The sequence below is a fragment of the Choristoneura fumiferana genome, chromosome 9 (assembly GCF_025370935.1).
Source record: "Choristoneura fumiferana chromosome 9, NRCan_CFum_1, whole genome shotgun sequence".
Taxonomy (NCBI): Eukaryota; Metazoa; Arthropoda; class Insecta; order Lepidoptera; family Tortricidae; genus Choristoneura; species Choristoneura fumiferana.
Window position 1 is genome coordinate 3633398 of NC_133480.1, and position 25603 is coordinate 3659000.

The window sequence follows — 25603 nt, forward strand, 5'->3', positions numbered from 1 at the left end:
AGGATAATAACTATCGACCTTTGGCGTTACCACATGCGAAAACAAATTATCGTAAAAATTCATACTTATCGAGCTGCGAGATCACCACCATGTAAGAGATCACCACCGTCCATAAACATCTGTAACACCAGGGGTACCTATTGCAGATGCGTTGCCAACCTAGAGGCCTAAGATGGGATACCTCAAGTGCCAGTAATTTCAATTTTTTTGTGAAATCGTAATAATGATGATGATGATGAATAAAAGAAGTAATAAGATGAAGTCATAATGTTGTTTACTTCGTCAGTACGAAATAACACAATAATAATACGTAATTTGCTACATAATACTAATTCAATTTATATTTATACATAATTTAATAACTGTGGTTCGTGGTATTACCCGCTCTCATTCCCTGTTTAAAATATTCTACTCGTAGTTTCTGCTATGAAGTTCAAGCTTTTTTCCATTCCAAATTTTATCAAATTTGGTGCAGTGCACTAATGAATATCATGTTTTGCGAATATGATGTTTTGCGAATATGATGTTTTGCGAATATCATGTTTTGCGAATATCATGTTTTGCGAATATGATGTTTTGCGAATATCATGTTTTGCGAATATCATGTTTTGCGAATATCATGTTTTGCGAATATCATGTTTTGCGAATATCGTGTTTTGCGAATATGATGTTTTGCGAATATCATGTTCAGCGACGGAAGGTTTTTTTCAATTATGATATGAAAAAAAGCAAAGTTAATCTCACTTTTATTAATTATCATTGCGAATGTTTGTAAGTCTTTATGTTTCTTTGTACCTACTACTTCGCGTTTTAACAGCTGAACCGATTTAGGTGAAATTCGGTATACAGATAGAACAAGTCCCAGGGAAGGACATAGGATAGTTTTTATCCCGGAAAATTGCATAGTTCCCGCGGGATAGCAATAAACGAATTCCACGTGAACGGAGTCGCGGGCAACAGCTAGTTAATGAATAATTAAAACTAATATTGACGTCTTCGATATTTTAATTACATTTACAATTAAGTTTAGACCGTATACTAAAAAAATACAATTTATAAAATGACTTCCTGAAGCGTGCATTCTAAAGAGCCTATTTTCCTTCTGTCCATTCCTATATTGATCAGACTGTAGGTGGTAACATATTTTTGACTGGTTCGAATAGATATATATTTTTGCACTTGACTGTACCTACTGCCGATCACGAGCCGCTCGATTTAATAAGTTGGTCGGAGTGCGTTTACTCCTCGGAGTCGATAAGATTTGAAAGGAGCGGATAAGGGATTCGTTCGGATCCGCTTGAGAATCTGACTCTTTTGAATCTTCAGATAAGAGGACATGTTGCCTAGGCCTTATCACACTAGCGATTTTTGGGCGAGTTGAAAGCGATTTCGAAGCGAGCTTGCTACGATATCGCCGCGACGGCCGCGAGTGCGCAACGATCGATCGGGTGCCCTCGCAGCGAGTTAGCTGCGTATAGCGCCGAAGACGCCCTATTATTATTGTACGAGAGTCTACAATATGGCGTTTTTGGCGCTTTACGCTCGCTTTCAACTCGCCCGCAAATCGCTAGTGTGATAAGGCCCTAACGTTTCTAACGCTCGCGATTGCAATCAAATGAGATTTCGTACGCAAAATCTGTCAAGTTAAGAGGGTTTGCTCACTTTTTAGTACTTTGGGAGGTAATTTCTCCGAATAGGTCGAGTTTGGGCAGCTAAAAAAATGTGTCCGTTATTTTAGACTACTCTCTAACATACCTATATAAAAATAAAACAAATCGGAGCCGAGCAGTTGGGTACCTTTCCTTGTAACCTACCTAACGCCTCCTAATTTTCTCGGAGCGTTCTACCATGTTCTGCTGCCTGTTCTACTGTTAGTTTGCACATGTATAATGTACCTAACGCTTCAGCTCAATCTATGAAACTGCGGATTTGACGCCAATAGGCAGCAGGCCTGACTAGGTGGAGCGATGATCTTCGCAAGGTGGCTGGCGAGAACTAGATGAGAGTGGCCGAGGATCGTGCTCAGTGGCGTACCATTGGAGAGGCCTATGTCCAGCAGTGGACTATGATAGGCCGATGATGAGGCAGCAGGCAAGCGTTTCTTTGTTCATTGCGTGTGCTGCCAGGCGACTTCACATCTTACCGTCCTGCTTACGCTAATATTATTTAATACCGAGAGTGAGAGGCACGGTACGATATGAACTTCGATTTCCGAATTTCGTAGAACCCCCCTGTGCGGTGAGCGTCTCGGCCGCGCAGTGAACTGAACACGCTCGCCACTCCGCTGCCCGCAATCATACAGTCCACCGCCTTACGCAATAAGTTTGCCAGGGTAAATATTCAGCATTTTGGTGGGTTTTTTTCGTCATTACTTTTTCCGCAAGTATTATTAAAAGAGACGATGCTCAGGATTATTTTTTATGAAACTAAATACAATACCGATGCTGAACGCGTGATTAATAGTAGATTGTACAACAAGGGCATAAAACGAGCTATTTCACCCGAGACGTTCGTATAGCCACCCAAGCCGCAGCAAGGGTGGATAGACACGTCGTGGGAAAATGGGTTATGCTCGAGTTTTACACTCTGCTTTTCACTTCGATTGAGAGGAAAAAATAGCACAGTGGAAACAATTGTTTACTTACTAGGTACCTAACTTTTATTTTTCATGCATTGCTGTATAATTATAATTTTTTGGTTTTATTGATTTATTTTAATTGATTTGATTAATTTTTAGTTCCATATAATATAAAAATTATTAAAAAAACATAGTTTTTTTTTGTTTGTGGCTGTTGATACCTGATTACCTTGGTCTTCGACGAAAATTTTACTTTATGCACTAGAGCGTAAAAAGTCATTTTATGTCGCCTAGATCCAACATAAATACGAACTTTACGAGCATGCCAAGTGAAAAAGTTTTTAGACTTGTCCGTCGTTTGTACTTAAAACCTGGGATGGTAATGACGTTTAACCATTCAAAACGCTCGAATATTCACTATTGTGTAGCGTTTTGACTTTGCTCAAAGGTTTCATGAACCCCTTAAAACTTTGTCACCAATTTGAAACATTTCAAACTGTCCCAAGGTTGTCATTTACTGCGACAAAGTACTAAATGACTAAGCTACTTATTTTATTATTCTACGGAGCGCTCGACGCGCCACGCTACCAGAACTCCTGCTTACCTGAGCAACGCTACCGAAAGAGCCGGCGAAAGCTAAGCAATTCTTGATAAATTTCGAAACTTAAATTAAACAAAAGTGATATATATATATTTAAAGTATGGACGCTCAAGCAAGCCAGCCGGTCAAGGTCGAATGAAAAACAGCTGAACAGATATAGATAAAATTTGATATGAGACAGTTCGAGATCTACAGGACGGTTTTGGAAGGACTCATGATAGTGTTTACCTAACCCACAAAACTGCAACACATTTACAAAAACGGGGCCTCTTCAAATTATTTCAATCCTGTGGTTAAGACACATTAATTAGATTTATCTCTTTAGCATTTCGTACTTAGTTTGATACTCCAGTGACTTCAGTTTAAATCCTAACACTAGAACCTGGTGCTGAGAACTTTTACAGCCATTTTTTTAATAGGTTATCATAATAGCACCGCATCCGGCTGCGGTGTGCGGTGCTACGGTTTTTCACTTTGACTGTATAAGACAACTGCATGGTATAACGTGACTCCGCATCTCCGGAGGTTGCGGCGCGCGCGAAGTTCAGTTTGACGGCAAATTTTCTTGCTCCGTACATCACAGCAGAATAATCACTCAGACGCGTTGGACCGGTTGGACGCGTCCTGATACGACGCATACCACACTCCATACCCACGTATCATGCCTTTCCATCTCGTAGCCAGTTTCGAAATGGAAAATGTGGCTTTGGCTTCCAGTCTCGTATGAAATTGAACTAATCCTACCAAAGCTCCGAGGTGGGCGTGATTGCAGTTTTGTAACCAACTTCAAACTGCGATTAGGTATTTTCCCCATTTCAAAGCTGGCTACGAGATGATACTAATAAATATCACCCAAATTGGTCCAAGAATTATAGTTGAAGAGATCTGTTAGTAACAGGACTTAAAAGTCACTTCAAATAAACAGCTTAATTTTTTTAAAAGAAGTTTGCCGATGAGCTCGCCGTAGAACTGCAGGGCTACTATGAAGCTCGAAACTCGAAGTTCGTGGCGTGCGTCCCTCTGACACTTATACTGTTTAATACGAGAGCGAGAGGGACGGTACGACACGAACTTCGGGTTTCGTAGTAACCCTACTGATACCTAAAAGGTTTAGAGGAGGATCCCGAACTGAAATTTTCCGACGACTTAATCAAGAACGGTGCAGGTAGATCTTCTTGTGTAATAGTGGGGTCAAAGAAAGAGTTGCAAATATTTTAGTAAGATACGAGTCATACAGTTCAAAGTTACTTCAATATCTCCCTCCACACGGTACTCGCAGATGATGTCTATGTCGTAGAACCAAGAAGCAGAATTGTTTTGCCTTTGCCTACAACGGCCAATAGGGAACTTACTGTGGCAGGTTGGTCAAGAAAATCTTTTAAAGATTTTTTTGATACTTGCGTTGGGCATCCAGAAACTAGTAGGTATGTATGTACGAAAGTTGAAGATGCGCGAGTCGAGGTAGGTACAGTTAATAATGAATTTTACATTACACTGAAGAATCAGCTAATGATTTTATATTATTTATTTATTTTTATTTGACTGGATGGCAAACGAGCAAGTGAGCAATGATGTAGAATACAAGTCCTTGGCGGTTCTTATAAGGGTTCTTCTCAATAATTTACAAGGAATTATTATCAGGCAAGACCAATCATACAATAACATCTTTAATTCACTGATCACACACAAGTCTACAGTCAGAATTTTATATGGTTTTTGATAAGTATAAGGAACTCCATAAATTCGCTCACGGAATGCTTGGGATACATCGAACCCAATTTAGGACTCTGACCTAACGATTAGCTTAGCAGACAGAAGGCTTTTGATTTACTGGAGGCGAGAATGCATTTATAGTCATTTATTTTGTCGCATAAGAAACTAAGAACCGTCGCAATAGCTGGTAGATAGGTACGGGACTATACTTGTTGTATGGTAGGTAATTACTCGGTTGGATTTAGAAGTTCTGGAATGGACTGTGGACCGGCAAGCGCAGCGTAGGACGTCCACCAACGAGATGGACGGGTGACCTGGTTTAACCGCGGGTTTACGATGCAGGCCGCTTCCAACCGAAGCGACTGGAGGTCTATGGGGGAGGCCTATGTTCAACAGTAGACGTCCTACGGCTGATATGATGATGGTTTAGAAGTTCTGTCCTACCTATAGCAAAAATGTTGCAAACGTAGAACAGGTAACAACAGAAATTGAGTGTTCCTTAGAATTTAACTGGTGAGCAAGCGCTTCATACTCAAAAACGCGCAAGAGCAAGGATAATGAACTACGAATAATCTATCCTAAACAATCATACGTCCTACACATACCTACTACAAGCCTTGAGGTTATGACTACATATCCTGCAGGTACCTACTACTTTTAGAAAAAGTGCGAGGGGACATCCCAAACCTTGACCATCTGAGGAAAATTTGAGGAACCTGAGGCAAAAAGTACCTGATGTATCTCACCACGCGACGCCACGTCTCGTTCTAAACCTGATAATGAAATGAGTAAACAATCGTTTGCTATTCTCGTTTCAACCAGCAGTTCATAGACAATGAATTGAGTGGTCATTGATAGATAAATATAAATAAATACTTATAGGATGAAACAGAAGTACCTATTTGAATAGATAAATAGCCAGAACCGTTGGATTATCTTAATGTCTTGGTGTGTAGGGAGGTAGGTATACATATCACCTCCACTATACTAGTTAAGCTTGCATCATATCCAACAAAGTAAAATTATCTACACAGAAAGAGCAAATATGTTAATCACCTTATTGAAATTAGTTTAAGAGCACTAAATCAACTTCTATACCTGGAAGCTTCATTCTTCAGGCAGGTATCATATGTTTGCGTGTCTGTTGGCGCCTCGCACAAGCTCGAACACTGCCAAGTAGGTAGGTAAATGAGTTATTTTGTGTTTAAAAGTCTAGTTCTCGCTAACTGCTTACGTGTTTGAAGCAGTCTTCCACTTCCACACCAACTTCAACAGTTGGAATATAACTTTGATATCACACGGACCCGGACCCGAAATCAGTTCGTTATTTATTCTTCCACATAGGTTTACAGCTTCTGTGACTTACGATAAACGAGCACTTGAACCAGAAAACTCCGGATTGGATTCTCCATCAAAAATCAAGATAGAATTAATTTTTCGTGTGTTCTCTGAAAATGTGTGAGAGTAGAACACAGCTTGATATAGCCCGCTGCCCAAGATTTCGTTTCGTTATATTCAAGCAAATCCACAGACGAAATTGCGCGTGAACTATATTCCCATTTACATTATACCAGTATTCGTGACATTTCAGATGTTTTCGTGTCTCTGTGGTGGACAAAATGGTGTAAGTAGGCATGCCACTTAATCATTTCTAATTCCATGCAAAAACTTCTTGGAAGGCCGCTCCGTCCGGGATGATGACAAAAAAAGTAGATAGTGTAATAGAACTTTCCAAATACTTATTGATCAGTTGGATAATTTGGTAAACAAAGCTTTAGAAGAGACGAGTAACCTAGGTAGAAGTAATTTGTACAAGTATACTAATGAATATCTTATTAAACATTACTAAAAGTACGCTTTGGTTTTCGGAAGCGTCCTTTGTGATAATTTCACTAAAACCCGTCTTAAACGTTTTTCCAGCAACATCGACTTTAAAATGAATAAAAACTTATACTCTAAATCCTTCAACAACATCTCTGTATAAGTCATTAGTCTTATTTTCCGCTGAGATCAGACGTTTTAATTTGGCGTTGTGGATGCAGTTCATGCAGAAGAGTTGCTCGCAGTTTGATGACCCACGAGGTGCTGGCCTGATGGAAAGACTACACCACACTGCATCACCAAAAGCTCTTTCATTAGTATGAATTAGTATTCAATTTACATACTACTCGTTACCCCTCATGAAAAAGTTTTACCCCTTTGAGAGCCATTACTCATAAGTTTGGAAGAAATACCGTAGAGAAGAAAATATAAGTCAAATGTAATTATTATAATCGTGAACCTGTTTCTGGAGACGATACAGCTTGCTTAGTGTTATGTATATCGATTTTGATATAAGTAGCCTAAGCAGGTCTTACATTTATTTCAGTTTTTGAAGATATGTGTACTTATGGGTGCCTAGCTAGATATCACATTCCTCGCATTTCTTTCACTTATTATCAGTAGTTTTAACGCTCTGTGGCCTTGCCAATTTCAGTTTTTCCAGTTCCAGATACTAGATAGATAAATTCAGAGGTTTTGAATTTAGTCCTAGCAATTAAGTTTAGTAAAGTAGATTTGTTAGTTGTAGTGTAATTAGCTAATTACAGAAGACAGTGCACAATGGCGATCATTGGGGATAGGGTTGTCATACGTCAGGATTTGTCCGGACATGTCCGGGTTTTTGACTCTTTGCCAGGATTGCGGCCGGACTTACCAAGTTTCCGGATTTTTCGAAATTACCTCATTGAAAAATAAATAAATTAGTATTTGTTTTCATGATACATAAATCACATCGTTTTTATGAGTACATAGGATAAATTACAATTAAAGAGATCTCAATCAATAATTTGCTTAACTCTGTTGCAAGAAAATGTCCGGACTTCACATTTTTTCATATGGTAATCCTAATTGGGGAAGGCCTATGGCCAGCAGTGGCTATAGGCTGATGATGATGCTATTTATGGAGACGATTGGTGAGATTATACTGCCCTAGCAGTTGCAGAGACACCTGGAACCGTAGGTTATCCGGTCAGAGAATGTGCAGGGATATTTTCAAGCATTTTATCCTGTACCTAAAGATACTTATCTATCCAGTCGGTCTCGGAGTATCGTCGGTATGATTCTGATTGAGTTTTTTGTTTTCATTCACATTATAAAATAAAACTAGCAAAATGCGGCTCGATTTTAATGAAACTTTGCACTTTAAAGTTGAATATTTCGCAAACAGATCACTGAATCGAAAAACCGTCCAGGCAAACCCTCAATGGTTTTAAAAGACCTATCCAACGATACACCACACTACAGGGTGTCGAGAAAAAAAATCACCCCACTTTACGTCTATGGGAGATACCTACCCTATATTTTTTTTTTACCACTGTCGGCGTGACTGATAAGTATATTCATGCCAAATTACAGATTTTTAGTACTAACGGTCTCTGAGCTTAGCCGCGGACATACAGACGGACAGAAATCGCGAAACTATAAAGGTTCCTGGAAGAGATCGCTCTTAAGCGATAAGGCCGCCTATTGCTTACCTTGTAATTTTCTGTGTACCTGCTTTCTGTATCGCTTACTATTTCTGGTGTAGGTACAATAAAGAGTAATTTTATTGTATTGTACCTATTGTTCCTAGCTGAATACGAAACCCTAAAAACCCGAACTGTACTTTGGTGCTTCTATACCTAGTGCCATCCACGAAGACGCGTGATTTTGTCAAAATTAGACATTAATGACATTGTAATAAGAATCACGGCACGCGTCATCGTGAATGACTCTACCTATAACTATACACCGTGTTTTCTGGATTTCCGTTAACTTCGGTAGACGGCTCAGTTCATTGATAGAAACAGCCCGGTAGGTCATTCTTTCACCAAATCGAAATAAAAATATATATATTTTTTATAATATAGGTAAGCTCAGTTATTGTTAGCGATCAAACCTGTTTGAATGTTCCCTTAAAGTTAAAGGAAATCAAAAATGACGCGTTGTATAAATGGTAGTCTGGGAGAGATAACTTTAAAACTAAACGACCGCCTTTTGTCTACTCTGCTTTAGGTAGGGCCTACGCTAGCTGCCGCGATTTGCACGGAGCTGCTGGACGCCTATTGAAAAATAGCATGAGAAGCGCTAACTGCATTTTACCTGCACCCGCGCCCGCAGGTGTGCGCTCGCTCGGTGCACCCGCGCCAGCTAACGTAGGCCCTTATCTTTATTTATTTTTTGTTTAACTCCTTGTTTCCGCAAATCTGGTTATAAATAAAGTCCAATCCTCATCAGACACGAAGCACTTATGAAGGGAGTTGGCTCCAGAATCCGGATTTTCATTGGATGCCAAATTTGTTAAGTTCCTTCAGCCTCATACCAAAACAGAACTGTCACACAAACCCATGTCCCATTTCCCATAGTCAGTACGCCACCGTCCGTTTTTTATGCTAGGAGGAAAGTGCAAGTTACATCTCATCACGAATGCTTTGCGTCATCAGATTTACCCGTGAGCTGAGGTTCACTCGCCTAAGATCGGGATGAATCATTTTTTAGCGCCGCCCTGTTTACCATTGGCATTCCGGATCAGCTTCACCTTTTCACCATGGAGTTACCCAAAGGAGAGGGGTAGCCAAAAGAATAATTGTCTAATTCAGTGTTCAGAGTTTTTGAAAGCTGTAGTAGTAGCCTTTAGCGGTTTTAATTCATTAATAACACGGCTGGAACTATAACCGTGGCTGAATTAAATCATGATTAAAGTCGAGGTGTGGTATGTACGAACCTAACTCTCTTGTCTTAATGTCTGATACATACCATACTACTGCCATAAATCTGAGCAAGATTCAGTTTACTCGTGACCTCGGCCACTGCAACGTGGTCGAAACGTAATTTGTCGCAGTTTAATCCCGGTTGTTAGTTAACTCTCAGGAACAATTCACGGCATACTTTTCCAAATTAGCACTTCGACGTTGAATATGTATTATACACTATATTATACTAAATGAGCTTGTGTTTCCGTTTGCACACCATGCCGTGCACCTTCAGCCGTAAAGAAATTACACCAAGACGTCACAGATGGAAATATAATAAGTATAATTTTAGTTATTAAACAGACGAGTTTGCAAGGTTATCAATCCTTTACCTTTGGAGCTGTGGCAGCATCATTCGGCTTCTACTTTACAATCAGCAAGTAACAAATTAAAGCGGTACCAAGATAAAGTTGGTTCCTGTAGATTGGTGCTTGGGGTTTTTGGGACTCCAATGGTGTTATTTAATTGACGATGAAGATAACATAGCAGAGGGCATCATTAACATTTGAGAAAGACTTTCAACAAGAAATTCATAACACACGTTTAAATAATTACTTTCAGTTCCCTGATGTATTTTAAGAGCTTTAAGTATAATTGTTTTGAATGGAGAACGATGCACGTCGAAAAGACAGCTCTGGAACTGCTCTACATAAACGACTTAACACAAACTGAAATTCCATTCCACTGAACGTAGGCAAATGGTTTGAATAGTGGCAACGAGAGACCTAAATTTTATGCGGACTGATATATTTTACAAGGGTTGGCATAAGAGAAAGGTATTTTTTATGAGAGGTTAGTTAAGACGAAAGAACTGGTAACTATTAGGCAGTGGCCAATGTCGCCCATGCCTTCCGCCGCCTCTAAGAGATGCTGGTCTTCCATCATTTCCTTGGTCATTCCCTCCTCCTTCAAAGTTAGGCCTAGTTGGAACACTTTCACAGATGACAAACTTTTTGGCCAACTTATTCGTCCAAGCTACAAGTAACTACTACTTACTCACTCATTTTATTTGAGCTGTGAACGTCTAACCAGGTGATTAGATACAGCGTAGCAGTCACATTAAAGTAAAACTAGACGGATGCGCCTTTTCTTTCCCTGATTGATATGTCTTTAAACTGCTGTCACAATTCTCGTTCTTTTGACCGATTTAAGTAATGTTTCGTAGAGTTGTGACAAGCGAAGAAACCAAGATAATACCCATTCACAACATAAAAAAGCTGTTTTCTCAAAAAGCAGTAGCGCTATTTAGAGATCGTTATGGGTCCACATTCGTATCATATCTTAGTCGCGTAACTTTTCGTATCGCGTATAATATCTTAACGCGTTGGCCGCTTAAATTAAACACGTGTTGACCGTGTATCTTTTTCCTTTTTTAGCATGAATCCAACTTTTATCATACACCCACTTTCGCGTCCAAATTAGCGATCATGCATGGTAAGCATTACATTTGTTGGTGCTGCGTCGGAGATACGATACGATGAGCTGACACAAATGTGGATCCACCGATTGAGCTCTTATGTCTCCACGTCATTGAAACGTTTTAATGGCAATGGAAACAATTTAATCTAATTATTGTAATTCTAGTTGTAGAAATTGTCTTGTAAGTGAAGTTAACTGTAATTTCTTTAGACAATAAATGTTCTTTAAACCGAACAAGATACCGTGGTTTAACCCTTAATAAGGCCCCATTTATTGGAGCATACTACCACAGAATCAAAAGCAGCTATCGAATACATACCTGATAAAGAATAATTTTAAAGTTAGTCGTATTTTCAAAAATTACAATGGAAATCGTGACGTATTACGATATTAATAAGGTTCAGTTTTCAACTCAATGCAAGTGGTCGCTAAATCGCCTCTACCTTATCAAGGGTTAACGTAACGGCGTCAAAGAACGCTCTCTAGGAAACGCAACTATCTTGTTTCCATAAACAACGCTTTCATCATTTCGAAGCTTATAGCGACTGATAAATGTTGGCACTGCTGTTTTTAGTTCCTTTCCTAAATCTGGCCGCCATTTTAATAGCTCCATGTTGTATAATGATTGATGATGACTAGCAAAAAGCCGATGCTGCTGGGTTTACGTTATTCTTAGGGTTTGAGAATGATAATCATTAATTAGACGCGTATTATTGGAGCCCTGTGTTCTTAAAAATGGATGTTTTTACAGTTTTTGACGATGTTCTGGCCTCGAGTGCGAGATTCATGCAGTTTGGCAGGAACTCTCCTCCACCGCTATCTTTATCCCCTAGTTATGCGCAGATCGCCCGAGAAGCGCAGCGGTTTCTGGACATGCAGGTCCAGGTGAGATGCGTAGATTCGTCCAACGGCGCAATGGGCCAAACCTCTTATCATACGTCCTTTGTCACGTTAAAAACGAATACGATTTATCAATTTCCAGAAAATTACACATTTGAGTAGGTATAGTGGCAGAGTTAGTGGTTTCCGATAAGAGTTGAGCACGTACGTTTCGTAGGTATAGGCAATATACCAAGTAACGAGTGCCTAGCAGTAGAGGCGTAAACGAAACGCACATGTTATCAGAAACATTTTCATTTCATTAGACAACGGAAACGGGTCTTTGACTCAACGTCGTATTTGAAATTTTATGAAACTGGAATACCGACTAGGTTGCGTAGCTAAAATCGTTATTCGAATTCCGTAAAATTTCATATACGCGGTCAAGTCAAAGACGCTATGTCTCCGGATGCACCTCGCAGTTATTACAAAGAACTTTTGGCATGCTTGTCAATTCTGACGTCACGTAAAAAATGTAGGCAAGTCGGTGGGAATAGAGTTGTTGCAGCGCCGCGCTACTGTTAGGTACCGAGTTTTAATTATTTGTGTTTGTTTGCGAAGTCATTATTGGTGTATTTTTTATAGCAATGTAGAAAAACGAGTACGGGGTAACCTGATGGTAAGCAATCTCCGCCGCCCTTGTACAACGGTCACTGGTGTTGCTGACTTCTGCCTTATTTAAACGTTGAAACAAAAGTAAAACTGTCGAAAATCCTATCATAGGTATATTTTTTGGACACGTAGATAACCACAAACTCTAATAATGATGAGATACCTGTGCCTACGAAAGGAAATAAAGACATGAAACTGCGGCTGCCTCGAGAACGCTAATATTGATCCTTATTCCATTCAAAGAGAAACATTGAAAGGTCAATCAAGGAATACTTACTTATGTCCAGTGATCAACATCTCTGAATGCAGGTGTACGAAATTACTGTAATAGAATGCCTTTCATGTCCACCGAGTTACTAACGCATTGCCCTTGATAATCTTGGAGGGTACAGCAGTTTTGAAATGAAAAGAATCTACTTATCGAACAGATCACATAGTCATACATAATTTACGAGTTTGAATTAAGTGCAAGTATAAAACGAATTTACAGTGCTTCAAAACTGTTCCTACCATGATATTGTACCTACGTACTGCGTAATTTGCTATTGTCATTTTTATCATTCCTTAATCTGTATTTAGCATGATAGATAATAGAAAGAAACTTCGAGTTCCTGAGAGTTGAACATAATTAATTATGCATGAAGTACTATGGTATTCAAGTTTCTTTGCAAGTACTATCGAATCAATCAATACCTTACCCACCACAGAAAGTTCTCAAAGTAAGTTTCATAATGAATTCTTTTGTCAAGCAATGTGATATCATTAGGACTTTTACAATGAAAAGGTTTCACAGTGGGTCACGATTTAATTGGTTCGAAAGTACGTTGTAAGATACCAAAAATGGATAACTAGATGTCAAAAACTTTTTCAAAGAAAGTTAAGAGTGTTCATACCTGCTGAGCTGGCAACGTTGTATTTTTGTTAGTTTTTCTCGATTATTCCATAAAAATTGAATGAAAATGAATAATGTTGTCTGATAGAACACTTTTTAATATATAAGTTAATGTGTCTACTCCAATAATTATTCGTTATAGACTTTTATTTTCTTTAAAAACCAGTCAAGAACATTAATTCGTTTTTAAGGAATATAAAAATCTATCAGAAATAATTATTGGAGTAGACACATTAACTTATATATTAAGAAGCGTTCTATCAGAAAACATTTTTAATTTTCATTAAATTTTTATGGAATAATCGGGAAAAACTAACAAAAATGCAACGTTGCCAGCTCAGAAAGTATAAACGCTCTTAAGTATCTTATGTTATTTTAGTTAAAAAAGGCTAGTTGACGCTAGCTGTCATGAGGTCTGTTTGACATCTTTGGCATTCCTGTCACGTTTGCGATTGGTTAAATAACTAAATGAGCCAATGACAAGTAAGAGTGTAACATCTCGTGGATGTTTGTGGACCTCATGATAACAACGCCATCTAGCGATGTTGCATGTTAACAAATTCTCACCGGAGTCCAATGAGAAACATCAGAAACGTTAGGCAATACAGCCTCAGGACACAATATGTAACTCCCCAGTGTACTGGTAACCCAGGCTTAAGTAGTGTCAAAATGTGGAACTGTCTTCCCTATTCAGAGTTGATGGTGGCATTTATTAACTCTAAACCAGGGGCGTATTTTACCCTAGAACCCAGGGGCCCATGGCCAGGGGTGGCAGGCTGTGAGGCGCGGCAAAGCTATTGCAGGTTGTTCTTTTCAAATACTTTATAGTCACTTAATGGGGTGGCAAAGTTAACTGGTCTGGGGGGGCAAATCTTTAAATACGCCTCTGCTCTAGACCATGCAAATAGCCCTAAGAAGTTGTTCCTGCTGGATGATGATCTTTCTTTTTAAACGGTTTTATTTGGCTAACAACTTAGATAAAGTTTCGCCTACCTTTTAGTAGAATCAAAATTAGTAACACCTTTTAAGCTGTAACTAACTTTGTTCATGTTAAGCGTAGCGCATGAATAGTTTGACGAATAAATCACACAAAATTGAATGTACTAGTATTTTCCAGTGACCATGTTTCAAAATGTCCCAGTAATGTTACTAGCAATCTTTTTTGAGTAAGGAGAAGAAGTATGAAGGGTAACTACCAAGCATTTTTCCAGTTGATTCAATTGTCAAAACAATATTTGTGGTATATGGGAGTTGTGCCTCATTTATTATAAAAAAATAATGTGTCATAACTATAATAATTATTCCTTAAAACTAAATTTCAATGTCTACATAATATTGAGATCATTGCCTGGAATCACAAATATTTTCAGTGAAACATTTCAAGGAAAATATTTTGTAGTTGTCGAGTAAATTGGTTTGTGAAGATTGCAATATAGCTACCTGAAAGCAATGAACGCATCTCCAAGTTCGCCTCCTACGATGTGAACACCCCCCTCGGGAATGGAGAGGCCCCTGAAGTAATTCCTAATGTCCAGTGCATTAGCCGACCAAGGAAGGTTCTGCAGCCTTATGATGACACTCATGGCTGCTGTCTTCTGAATACCTACAAAAAAGGAAACAACCTGTCAACTTTCAGGTTATTTACCATCTCATGCTCAAAAATGAAATTAATTGTTAATTGCGTTAGATAATTTTGATTTATCATTTTAATGAGTTTTAGAGAATCTCATTAAGAATATAATGTATTGACCGATTTAAGACTGCAGTGTTTTGACACAGGATTATTTACTTCATATTATAATGCATGATGCGTTATGTACAGTCGAACAAATTGAATCATGACCCAGGGTGGAACCGTTTAATAATCAATTTCACTATGATTTCCTTGACAAAAGTATGAGATGTCAACATGACATTATTAGCACAAAGGTTCTACTCTGGGTCATGATTCATTTTGTTCAAATGTACTCAATTTTTCCATCATTGATAATTGAAACATTAGAGCAAATATTGCATTAATACAAGGTTTAATTCTTTGAGTGTGAAAAATGCACTGTTGAGTGATTTTTTGCTGTCAGTGTGTGGTCCATACCACTTTCAGGTCAGCTGTACAAAAAAATTCAAATTGTCATTTTGTAATATCTGTGAAGGGATGGAATTTAAGAGCACCACAGAGCTTTTTAGACAGGCAATAGACTGGATCAGATATGCAGAGTTCACTGCCAACCTCCATTAGTTGGAGGCCCTAACGAAGAAAGTTGTACAAAAACAAAGTTACAAGTGATTGATGAGTGCCGCAATTTAAATAATCTCCTTGCCTGAATTTGATAGCCTCAGGCTGCAAGATGAGCGAAGATGTGTGGCGAGGAATGTTTGTTTTGAACCAGTAGAAACACTTCATTTACCTATCATAGCTCTGCAGAGCTGTTTCTACTAAAGGTGCGTTGAGTGGGGATAGGTAAATGAAGCATTTCTATTGGTTCATGACAAACATATCCTCACCTCACACATCTCCAGTGGAAATATAGCCTTAAGAGTAACACAGATTGCCAGTGTCATTGTCTATTTGAGTATTACCTTAACATACAATATTATGTTTATGATAAAAACAACAAATATAAGGAAGTAGAGCCCTACTTCCATGATTATTAATTGAATATATGCACCACTTAAGCTAAAAATTTGGAAATATCTTGCCAGTATAATAATCTACACCCAGTAGATAGGCGTCAATTCTCAAAAAACATGAACTTTCACGTTATACTCTTATCTTTATTTTATTTGCTTTTATAAGGTAGCCAAAAAAACGTACGTGCGTAAATCAAACATCATAAGTGGTAAATCAAAACAATAAACGTGTTACGATAAAACACCACGCCAGATTTCATTTTATGTAACAGAAAATAGCACGGTGAATTTACATATCTACCAAGATAAAACAATGACGAAAATCATTTAATCTCAATAGGAATAAGTTACGGTCAGTCACAAACTCCACATTGTCAACATTATTTTCAATAATATGAGCCTACTATTACGATTTTAGATTATTTGTCCAAAGTAAATGACGCTTTCGTTCATTCAAGAGACGCCAACGCCATGCATGCCTCAACTCAACATTACCGGACTTACCTAATTAAAGCTAAGATGGCAAATCCAAACACGATATTACAAAATCATTTTACACACTACACAATCATACGAGACTAAAAGCACGAATTCCAATAAAGATAAAGTTGACTCGACGTTGCACTGCGAGCTTGCGAGACCGTGATACAAAATGGCCTCCGGAAATAAATTAATAAAAAAAAACACGAACGGAAACAGCATCAGCAGGGCTACTATGAAAATCGAAACTTGAAGTTCGTGTCATGCGCTTCCTCTGACACTTATACTATTTAACACGAGAGCGAGAGGGACGGTACGATACGAACTTCAAGTTTAGAGTATCATAGTAGCCCCGCTGTAATCTGTCATAAATCGCGTTTCGTTGGCTTGATAGAAACTTATACTTTACTTTTATTTTAATTGTTATTTGTAAAAACATATAGCAAAAATTGAATTTTTTATATATTTTTTTGTAAATTAATGTTTTGCTAATCGTAAAGAAAAGTAAGTTCTAGAATAATGGAACCAATATTGATAGCAAACTTCCAATGTACGGAACTAAACGCTACAACATTTTTTTTTCGTGAAATAAGTTGGCCATATTGGAAAATGACAGCTGATTTAAAGGTTGCCATTGTTTCAGAGTAGCATTGACTACGGGGTAATTTATTTAACTTTGATTAAAAACATACGTTTTTAATTAACAGGTACTGGTAATAAAGCGAGTCTATGCTCTTACTTTACTCTGACATAATGAATGAGAAATATTAGTTTTTGATTACATATTTGGTATATCAAAGGTTTCGAGAAACCACGCAACTGTCTGACCTATTCCGGCCATATCATCCGAGAAGACCGAGAATTAGAAACATTGCCGGGGTAATTTCAGTCATGTTACATCTCTCTTGAATAACTGTCACAAAAATCGTCCATCGCAAGTGCAAAGAATTTGCGTAAATTTGCTAACAAGATTTTAACACCAAAAAATAAGGCGATTATAGTTATTTGTTATATTACTGATCGTGAGTATGTTTCTCCACTTTTATTAAACTATTATATTTCTCAACATATTAGACTTCAACCACACTAGTATCGGTAATTATTAAAACAATACCCAACGTAAATATTTTATTACTTTTAACCATTCAAACATTTATTTTATTCCCAGTTATTGAATTCTTAATATTATTATTATTTATAAGCCTATAGAGTTGTCCCACTGCTGGGCAAAGGCCTCCCCCCCTCCCTTTGAATTTTAAGTATTTTTCGATTGTTATACAAGATATGTAATTATTTAATTCTGCTCACGTACTTGTCTGAATGCCCTCAAATATTTAAATGTCTCAGTAAACATTTAATAGTTAAGTAATTGTTCTTTTATTAGATTAAAAACTGTCAAGTAAATCTTCAAGTTCTATAACTAACATAAAGAATATTCATAAAGAGTTGTATGTATGTATGTAAACTCTTTATTGCACATAAAAATAAAAATACAAATACACAGAGAGGAGAACAAAGGCGAGCTTATCCCTTAAAAGGGATCTCTTCCAGCTAACCTAGCCTAACCTAGTTGTATGTGTATTTGGACTAAATTTAAGTTAAACAGAACAGAAATATTGATCTTTTAACAGCATTCAATTTTTTTCAGTCTTACAATAATAAGTACAAACATTAATAATTATGAGTACATACCAATACGGTTCCCTGCTTTGAGTCCAAATTTTAATAATATGTTACATTTGCTTGCATCACTTTATGTGCCGTATGTATGGGCCGTGTTGCCTGAAATAAATGGTTTATTATTATTATGCAAGTTAGATGTTTTTTTTAATAGTCTCCCTCCACTTATAAAATAAAATTTTTTTTTTGGTCATAATTTCTTTCTTGATGCACAGCAAATCTAAGTTTACGCCAGTGGCTCCCTGTAGAATTCCCTACTATCTAATGTGGATTTTGCCTCCTTGAAGGAATCCTCAAAGAAAGTCTTGCGCAAATGTAACGTTCCTAATCATAGTAGTTTGGCTGTGATGAGTCAGTCATTCAGTAAGGTTTTTATGCTATTCTACTAATATTTTAAATATGTAAGCTTGTGAGTTCATCAGTGTGTGTTTGTTATACAACTAATAAACATAAGCCTACATAGAGGGGAGACCGGGTGGGCCGTGCCCAAACCAGTATGGTCTAGTCTATTTCTATAATACTGATATCTTCACACAAAAATCCAAAATCCAGGCCAGGCCCCCCCCTGGAAAATAACCCTAGATACGCCAATGCTAATAAAATTGTTCACCCATACAAAGTTTCAGGTAAAGGTTAGTTTTAAATATACAAATCATATAATTTTGGACATTAAATTCCAGTTTCTCTATATGTAAAAACATTGGTGTCAAATTTGTACATGTAAATATGTTGCATAGCATAGCATGGGGACACCATTATAGAGAAATGTCCAATGAAGAATACTAGATTATTTTATTTTTATAATTGAGGACAGAAGCTTAAACAATTAAAGATTTGAAGCCTTCTTTCAGGAAAAATAGTTTTTACAGCTAACTTTGATATCTTTGTTGCTATTAATGAAAAGACATTAATGCAAGATAGGTATTATTGATGGATTGAAAACCGCCCTCCACATTTAATTTTTATTTATCCCTGACGTAAAAAGAGGGGTGTTAAAAGTTTGATTAGTATTGCTTACTATGTGGTGTTCAATAAAGAATCAGTTTGTTTTATCGTTAACTTTTGTTTTTTTTTCAGGTAGTCTACACTATTAAATATTATAAGTTGAATAACTATGTTTCTAAGATTGCAATGAAGTGTTAATTTGAATTGCTCAATATTTAACTAGTTTAGAACCGGTGAGTGTACATAAGTGTCATGAGTGAACGATATCCCGGGTACCTGTTTGGAGGGACACCTGTGAGTAGTTGGGACAGGAGCTTCAACTCTTTGGAGAATGTGAGTAATTGTTTTTTGCCGGAGTTTATCTGACAGTAAGGCCTAATTCTTACGTGAGCTGTTTCGATTTCTATTAAAACATTCAAATAATACAAATTGATATGCATTATGCATGTATTTATTCATGTTACGTTTTAAAAGTGTGTTACTTTATTATCAGGCACTGTTAGGTTTTTGCGCCAATGCTGGGTATTAACACAAAACTTTATAAGCTCTAGTGTGGATTTGGCCTAAATCTAGCTATCTAGATCTTATTTCGTTAATGTGATAGGTGACTGAGAACTTTGTCCAAATGTTGTAGCTTACTTTGTTTTTAATATGACATTCCTCAAGGTATGAGTGTACCAATTTACTTCTATCAATTGTCAACTGTGCCAACGTTCTATGGGGTTGCCAACCATACTATTTTTTTTTATATAAAACTGACCTGTGATTAATTGACCCTATCTTACCTGATGAAAATGAGGCCAAAAGTGTATCTTACTGCTTCTCAGTACAGCTTTTGCTGTACTAGTAGCAGTTTTTATTAAATACTAACCATCTCTACTCTTTTTAAAAAATAATTCTTCAAGGAAGTATATTTTCTTATATTGTACTATATTTTTATACTTTGAGTTGAGCTGCAAAATACTACATTTTGCCCGTGAAATAGTTGGCAACCCTAGATGGGCTGGGGACGGAATGAAATGTTAATAAAAATAAAACAAAAATATTATATTTATACATTATATTATACTAAGCTAATGTGTGGTGAATTTTGAGTGAATACACTGACACTGTACATTGTTCTTGTTAGCTGCGCCTTCATGATTCCTACGGTGTGACGTTGCCTCGGTCCCGGCACCGGCCCAAGGGCTATGGTCAAGGGTTTGAGTCCAACGTATGTTTACACATATAGCTTTCAAGTTTTCTACTACTAGTTATATGATCAAATTTGATTATGTTTTGAAGCTTAATCTTTTGTTGAAATTGTTTTAGTTTTATTTTACAGACAGACCGGTAACAGTTTAAAACTTACATACATTTTATTAGATATTACATTAAACATAGATTAACAATTTCATCCATATTTAGACTTATTTACTGTAACTAGGCACATTGTAAAAGTTCCAGTTAGATAAGTAGTTGCCAAGCTGGATTAGTAGAAAAATGGCTATTTATTTTGACCAATAATTATTAATATGTAATTAATGAGTGCTCACCATATTTCTCTATTGCAAACCTAATTTCTCATAGTATTTATGCAAATGAACAGTGGTGTCCCTTATACATAAAGATGCCGAGGTACTTTAAACCCTTCATGCAGGGTCCCGCTTGCAGTGCCACACTAAGTTGTTTTGTGTGTATGATGTTTTACTTTCAGGGCCGGATTTAGTGGCCTCCACAAAAGAGGGGCCCCACAATGAAGACTTCAGCCTTTTTTTTAAATTCCGAAGAGTAAACACTAGTAAACAAACGACTATTCATCTATATTGGTCACTTCAATCAGGCAATCAGTAAAATATCAAAATCTCATGGGCTCCACTCCTTTGTTCCCCCAAGGCCTCCAGACCTCTAAATCCGACCCTGTTTACTTTGTATTGTAGATTCTGTATACACACAAAACGATTGGCAGTACTGCCTACTTATGTTCTTTGTACAGTCATCAGCACCAATATCTCCAACAACAAAGCGTGCATAACGGGCAACGGGGCATCCATTAATTAGATATATGTGAGACGTTTAGGGGTGGGAGGAGTTCGAGCAAAACCTCACCGAGGAGAGGGTGGTCTCGGCAAATAACACGTAATTTTTTTACGCCACCGCCGGTGACTGTAGGCGTGCTACGCCCGCAAAATGCACAGAGGGGCTACTACGAAAATCGCAAATCGAAGTTCGTTTCGCACCGTCCCTTTCACTCGCGTACGCGTCATAAGCGTCAGCGGGACGGCAACATACGCAGTTCGAGTTTTGCACTTCGTGGTATAGGGCCAGGTGCACTAAAGCGCTGCTGGCTACTCTCGCATTAGGCCCCTTAGTCGCCTATTACGGCACCCATGGCATGGAGAGAAATAGGTAGGTCCTAGACAGCTAGCGTAGGCCCTAAAAAAATTGATTGCTATTAAGTGTCCCACTGCAGGGCAAAGATCTCCCTTGTTTCTTTATTGTTACCCCATTAATATTATAAATGCGAAAGTTTGTAAGTCTGTTTGTTTGTTTGTTACTTCATCACGTTTAAACCACTGCACCGATTTAGATGAAATTCGGTATATAGATAGTTTTGAGTCCCGGAGATGGACATATTAGATTTTATCCCAGAAAATTGCATAGTTCCCGCGGGAAACCGATAAGCGAATTCTGCGCGTACGTATAGTCGCGGGTAACGGCTAGTTGACAAATAAAATTATTTAATATGATATAGCCTATATAGTGTTCCCAGAGCAAAAAAGGCGTCAACCCTTTGGTCCTTCCACTCGCGAGGCTTAGGCAAAATTTGTGCTCCAAATCACCCGCCAAATTCTTTTGCTACATCTGCGGTGGTCGCTTGAACCCAATCAGTGGTATATTTTGGCCCAACGATCCGATGCATCCGGCAACATGTTTTGAAAAGCCCATTGGTTTAATTTCGTGAAAATCAACGATTGGATTTTTAGAGCCAGTCAGTTTAATTATTCTATCGGCTCATCAACAAAAAAATACTGCGCAAAAAAAAAAATGGCATAAACCTTGAGTTTTTTTTTGGCTACGGGTCAAAGACCAGGCCTGAGCATCGTTTCGATGATGCTTTTAACACCATTTTTTTTTTTTTTATAGGATATAGTTCCATAGTGGCTACGCAATAAGGTTCAACAAGTCGAGCAAAAAGCGAGGCCAGTCAACGAGTTTGTAGTGGTCATCTAACTCCATTATGTTTAAGGGCGTGTTGCAGGTCTAAACTTAAAGTCTTAGGCTAGCGGTGGCGCCCCGATTTTCGTATTTTGAAAAATCATTGTGCATTTTTCTTTAAAAGCGTATCCGCTAGCACTAATTATTGTTAACTCGAATTCAACCTAAACCTTACAGCAACGCGGGCTTCCTACCGGAGGAAGCCCGCGTTGCTCTAAGACCTAAACCAATCACCCGCTTCAATCAACAATCGTATTTAGAATTTTCGAAAAATCTACAAGGTCATCAACCTGTATCTAGTTGGTCGCTCCGACAGTTTTTGTTCTTTGTTTCTGTGATGAACAGGTTTTTTCATGTTTTAATTTATTCACGTTATATTAGTTTGAATTTTCTCTCGCATTCCTCATAATTGATTCAGTATTGTATTTAGTAGCGGTGTTTAAAGTGATAGTTTTGGAAAAATCTGCCTGTGAAGGCAAATTAACTAGGTAAGTAAAAACACCTCTTCAACGCTAGATAAATCTTTTTAACTTCTCTTTTTAAAGCAAAATAAAGAAACAATTTTCGTATAAGTTTGGTTTACACCGGTTATAGGTACTCCTCATTATATAGGTAAGGTACATTCTGGTAGTTATGCTGGGAATAACCCTTAGCACGGGACGTAAGTACTTTTTGGCGTCTCTTTTTATTAAAAATCTAGTTTAAAAGCTTTAACTTTAATCCTCGTGCCGCCAACGACTTTTATTGGGTAGTTTGGATAAGTTTCGCATTCACTGCCACCTGACTCCCACAGGTGCCACCGACGCACATGTGCGTTCAAAATGTTGTCCTTAAAAGTCATCAGCATGTCAGCCGTAGGAGCTCTGCTGGACATTGGCCTCCCCCAAACAAAAATTAAGGTAATTTAAGTGGGATGAAAATGGTAACTTTTTCGACCAAATCAGAAACCGTATCCCGTATCTTTTTTGCGCCATCAAAGACTAAATTTTTTGGGCATACAGACGACATGCCCAACTAATCCATTATTAATGAACCCGGCAAGTAAAGCTCTTCGCGAGTCCCATTTACATTGGAAGCCCGCCAGGCGGCGACGCCTTGGTCGGGGCGCCATGGCGCTGATTCATGTGGGGACAGTCTGACAAGACAACCCATGCCTGAGTAATCTTCGCATACCTACTTTGCCGATTTTCGGCGTACCCCCTGACGAATCACTGCACACTTTGCCGAAATTTCGCGACCTATTTTCTGTTCTAATTACTAGCACATTAATTTGTCGAACATTTGTCACGTTTTGGCGTACAACCCATGTTTTGCGGTTGACGCCAATTGTCATCAAATTTTCACACAATTTAGTTTTTTTTTTATACAGTATAGGCTTGCGTTTGGCAACAATCACGCCTGATGGAAAGCGAGGATGAAGCCTACGATGGAGCACGCTTGCCTAGTAAATGCTCATTCACCCTGGACTTTAAAGCGGCCAAATTGTAGTGTTCAGGAAACACACACAGTTGAAAGTTGCTAAAGTTTTAAACAATGTATTAATTAAATGAACTAACACGAGTTATCACGACTACTAGACACGAGACTAGTCTAGTCTAAGCACACTGCCGAAATTACACGGTCGATTTTCGGCGTATGCCTGCAATGCTTCTAATTACTAGCACATTTAGACGAAAATATGTCACGTTTTTTCACGAAGTTTTGTGGCTAACGCTATTGTCATCTAATCTTCACACAACTACTCGCAATGGCGTAGCTACCAAGGGGCTAGGCGGGGCAGTGCCCCGGGGCCCTCAAGCTCAGGGGGCCCTCGAAATTCTGCTTTATAGCTGATGATAAAGTTGTTTAGCATTTTTAAAGTATTTGTATATATAATGATTTTACTTCAAAAAACCTTACCAGTTTTGATAGCAGTGGGCCCCATTTTTTTATTTGCCCCAGGGCCCTAGGTTACCTAGCTACGCCACTGACTACTCGTAAGACACAGAATCTATCTAATAGCTTTAAATTAGCAATTCTAATAATCTCATTCATCTAATTAATATGTATATATTTTGGGGATTCCGGAAACGGCTCCAACGATTTCGATGAAATTTGGTATGTAGGGGTTTTTGGGGATGACAAATCTATCTAGCTTGGTCTTATCTCTGGGAAAACGCTTATTAACGAGTTTTAGCCCGAGCAATGCTCGCCCAGGTACTAGATAATAGTACAAGTAACTAAGAGTGAAAATCGCGAAAGTTTTAAAGACATACATAATTAAAGTAATTAAATTATCGATACTAAATTTAAAGTCAATCAGACCACTCGATGGAACCTATTCGAGTAACGACCATGAACCAAAAGACGAAGCGTTGGCAGTCCCACTAGGTGGACTACGGGCAACCGGTGAATGCAAGTGGCGAGTTGTCGTTACGGTATTTGACTATTTTGTATATGTTTTATAAATTAAAACTACACAATGCCTGTTATCGAATAAAGAAACAATTTTTAAGCTACCTTTACAAATAACAAAGTTATGATGGTTTGAAATTCGAGATTAGACAGAGAAAGACATACTGGCATGTGACGTCACACGCCAGTACCGCCATACTTGCTGCATAGAGAAAAGCGTTTGAGAAAGAGACAGGTATATAGATTTTTCAAAAATTCACTATAAATCCAATTTTCAACCGATTTAAGTTTTCTCTTCGCTAAACACTGTATGTATATCTATATTTTCATAATAATATTAAGATATGGCAAATTCAGGAGTTGTCAAATACCGTATTGTGTCGTTCTAAGGAGGAGGCCTTTGTTCAGCAGTGGAATCTTCTGGCTGATGATGATGAACACTGGAAGTGGACGAAATGTGACTCGCGAGATTTGAAGCAAACGTAGTTACAAAAACTTGTAGAAATTAACGAGGATCCCCTTTTCCGTATTTACAAGAACCGTGTTTTTTTATTTACAAGCTTTTATTTAGTTTCACCTGTCCCGTTGTCTGTTCTGTCTGTCTGTCTGTAATCAAATCTTGCAAGTTAAATTTGACCAACTTCCAGTAGTCCGATTGACTTGAAATTTGGATACTTATGTAAATCACGTGACAATACAATAATCTAGTAGTGACATCCTGGTGGTCCCAGCCATGATCGTCTCCGCAGGGCGGAATTCTTCAACGGTTAATAGCATCGACTTGAAATTTGGTATAATGCAAGTACAGTCTA

At 38.0% G+C, this 25603-nt stretch overlaps 2 protein-coding genes across 5 annotated transcripts in view; one reads left to right on the forward strand and one right to left on the reverse strand.

Annotated features, from left to right (window-relative positions):
- LOC141430986 (uncharacterized) overlaps positions 1 to 16772 on the reverse strand; it is a 28618-nt gene extending 11846 nt beyond the window's left edge. The window contains 2 exon segments of the mRNA XM_074091897.1: positions 14907 to 15069; positions 16599 to 16772. Coding sequence (XP_073947998.1) covers positions 14907 to 15049 — 143 coding nt within the window. The 5' untranslated portion in view covers positions 15050 to 15069; positions 16599 to 16772.
- Positions 16773 to 17447: 675 nt separating this feature from the next.
- The window catches only part of LOC141431000 (protein sex-lethal-like), a 38133-nt gene continuing 29977 nt past the window's right edge, over positions 17448 to 25603 (forward strand). The window contains exons 1-2 of one of the 4 annotated variants that reach the window (XM_074091929.1): positions 17448 to 17596; positions 19332 to 19532. In XM_074091929.1, the coding sequence (XP_073948030.1) occupies positions 19452 to 19532 (81 nt within the window). In that variant the 5' untranslated portion in view covers positions 17448 to 17596; positions 19332 to 19451. Of the gene's footprint in view, positions 17601 to 19331; positions 19533 to 22685; positions 22886 to 25603 lie in introns of those variants that run through there. The other 3 variants (XM_074091928.1, XM_074091926.1, XM_074091930.1) reach the window with 3 other exon arrangements.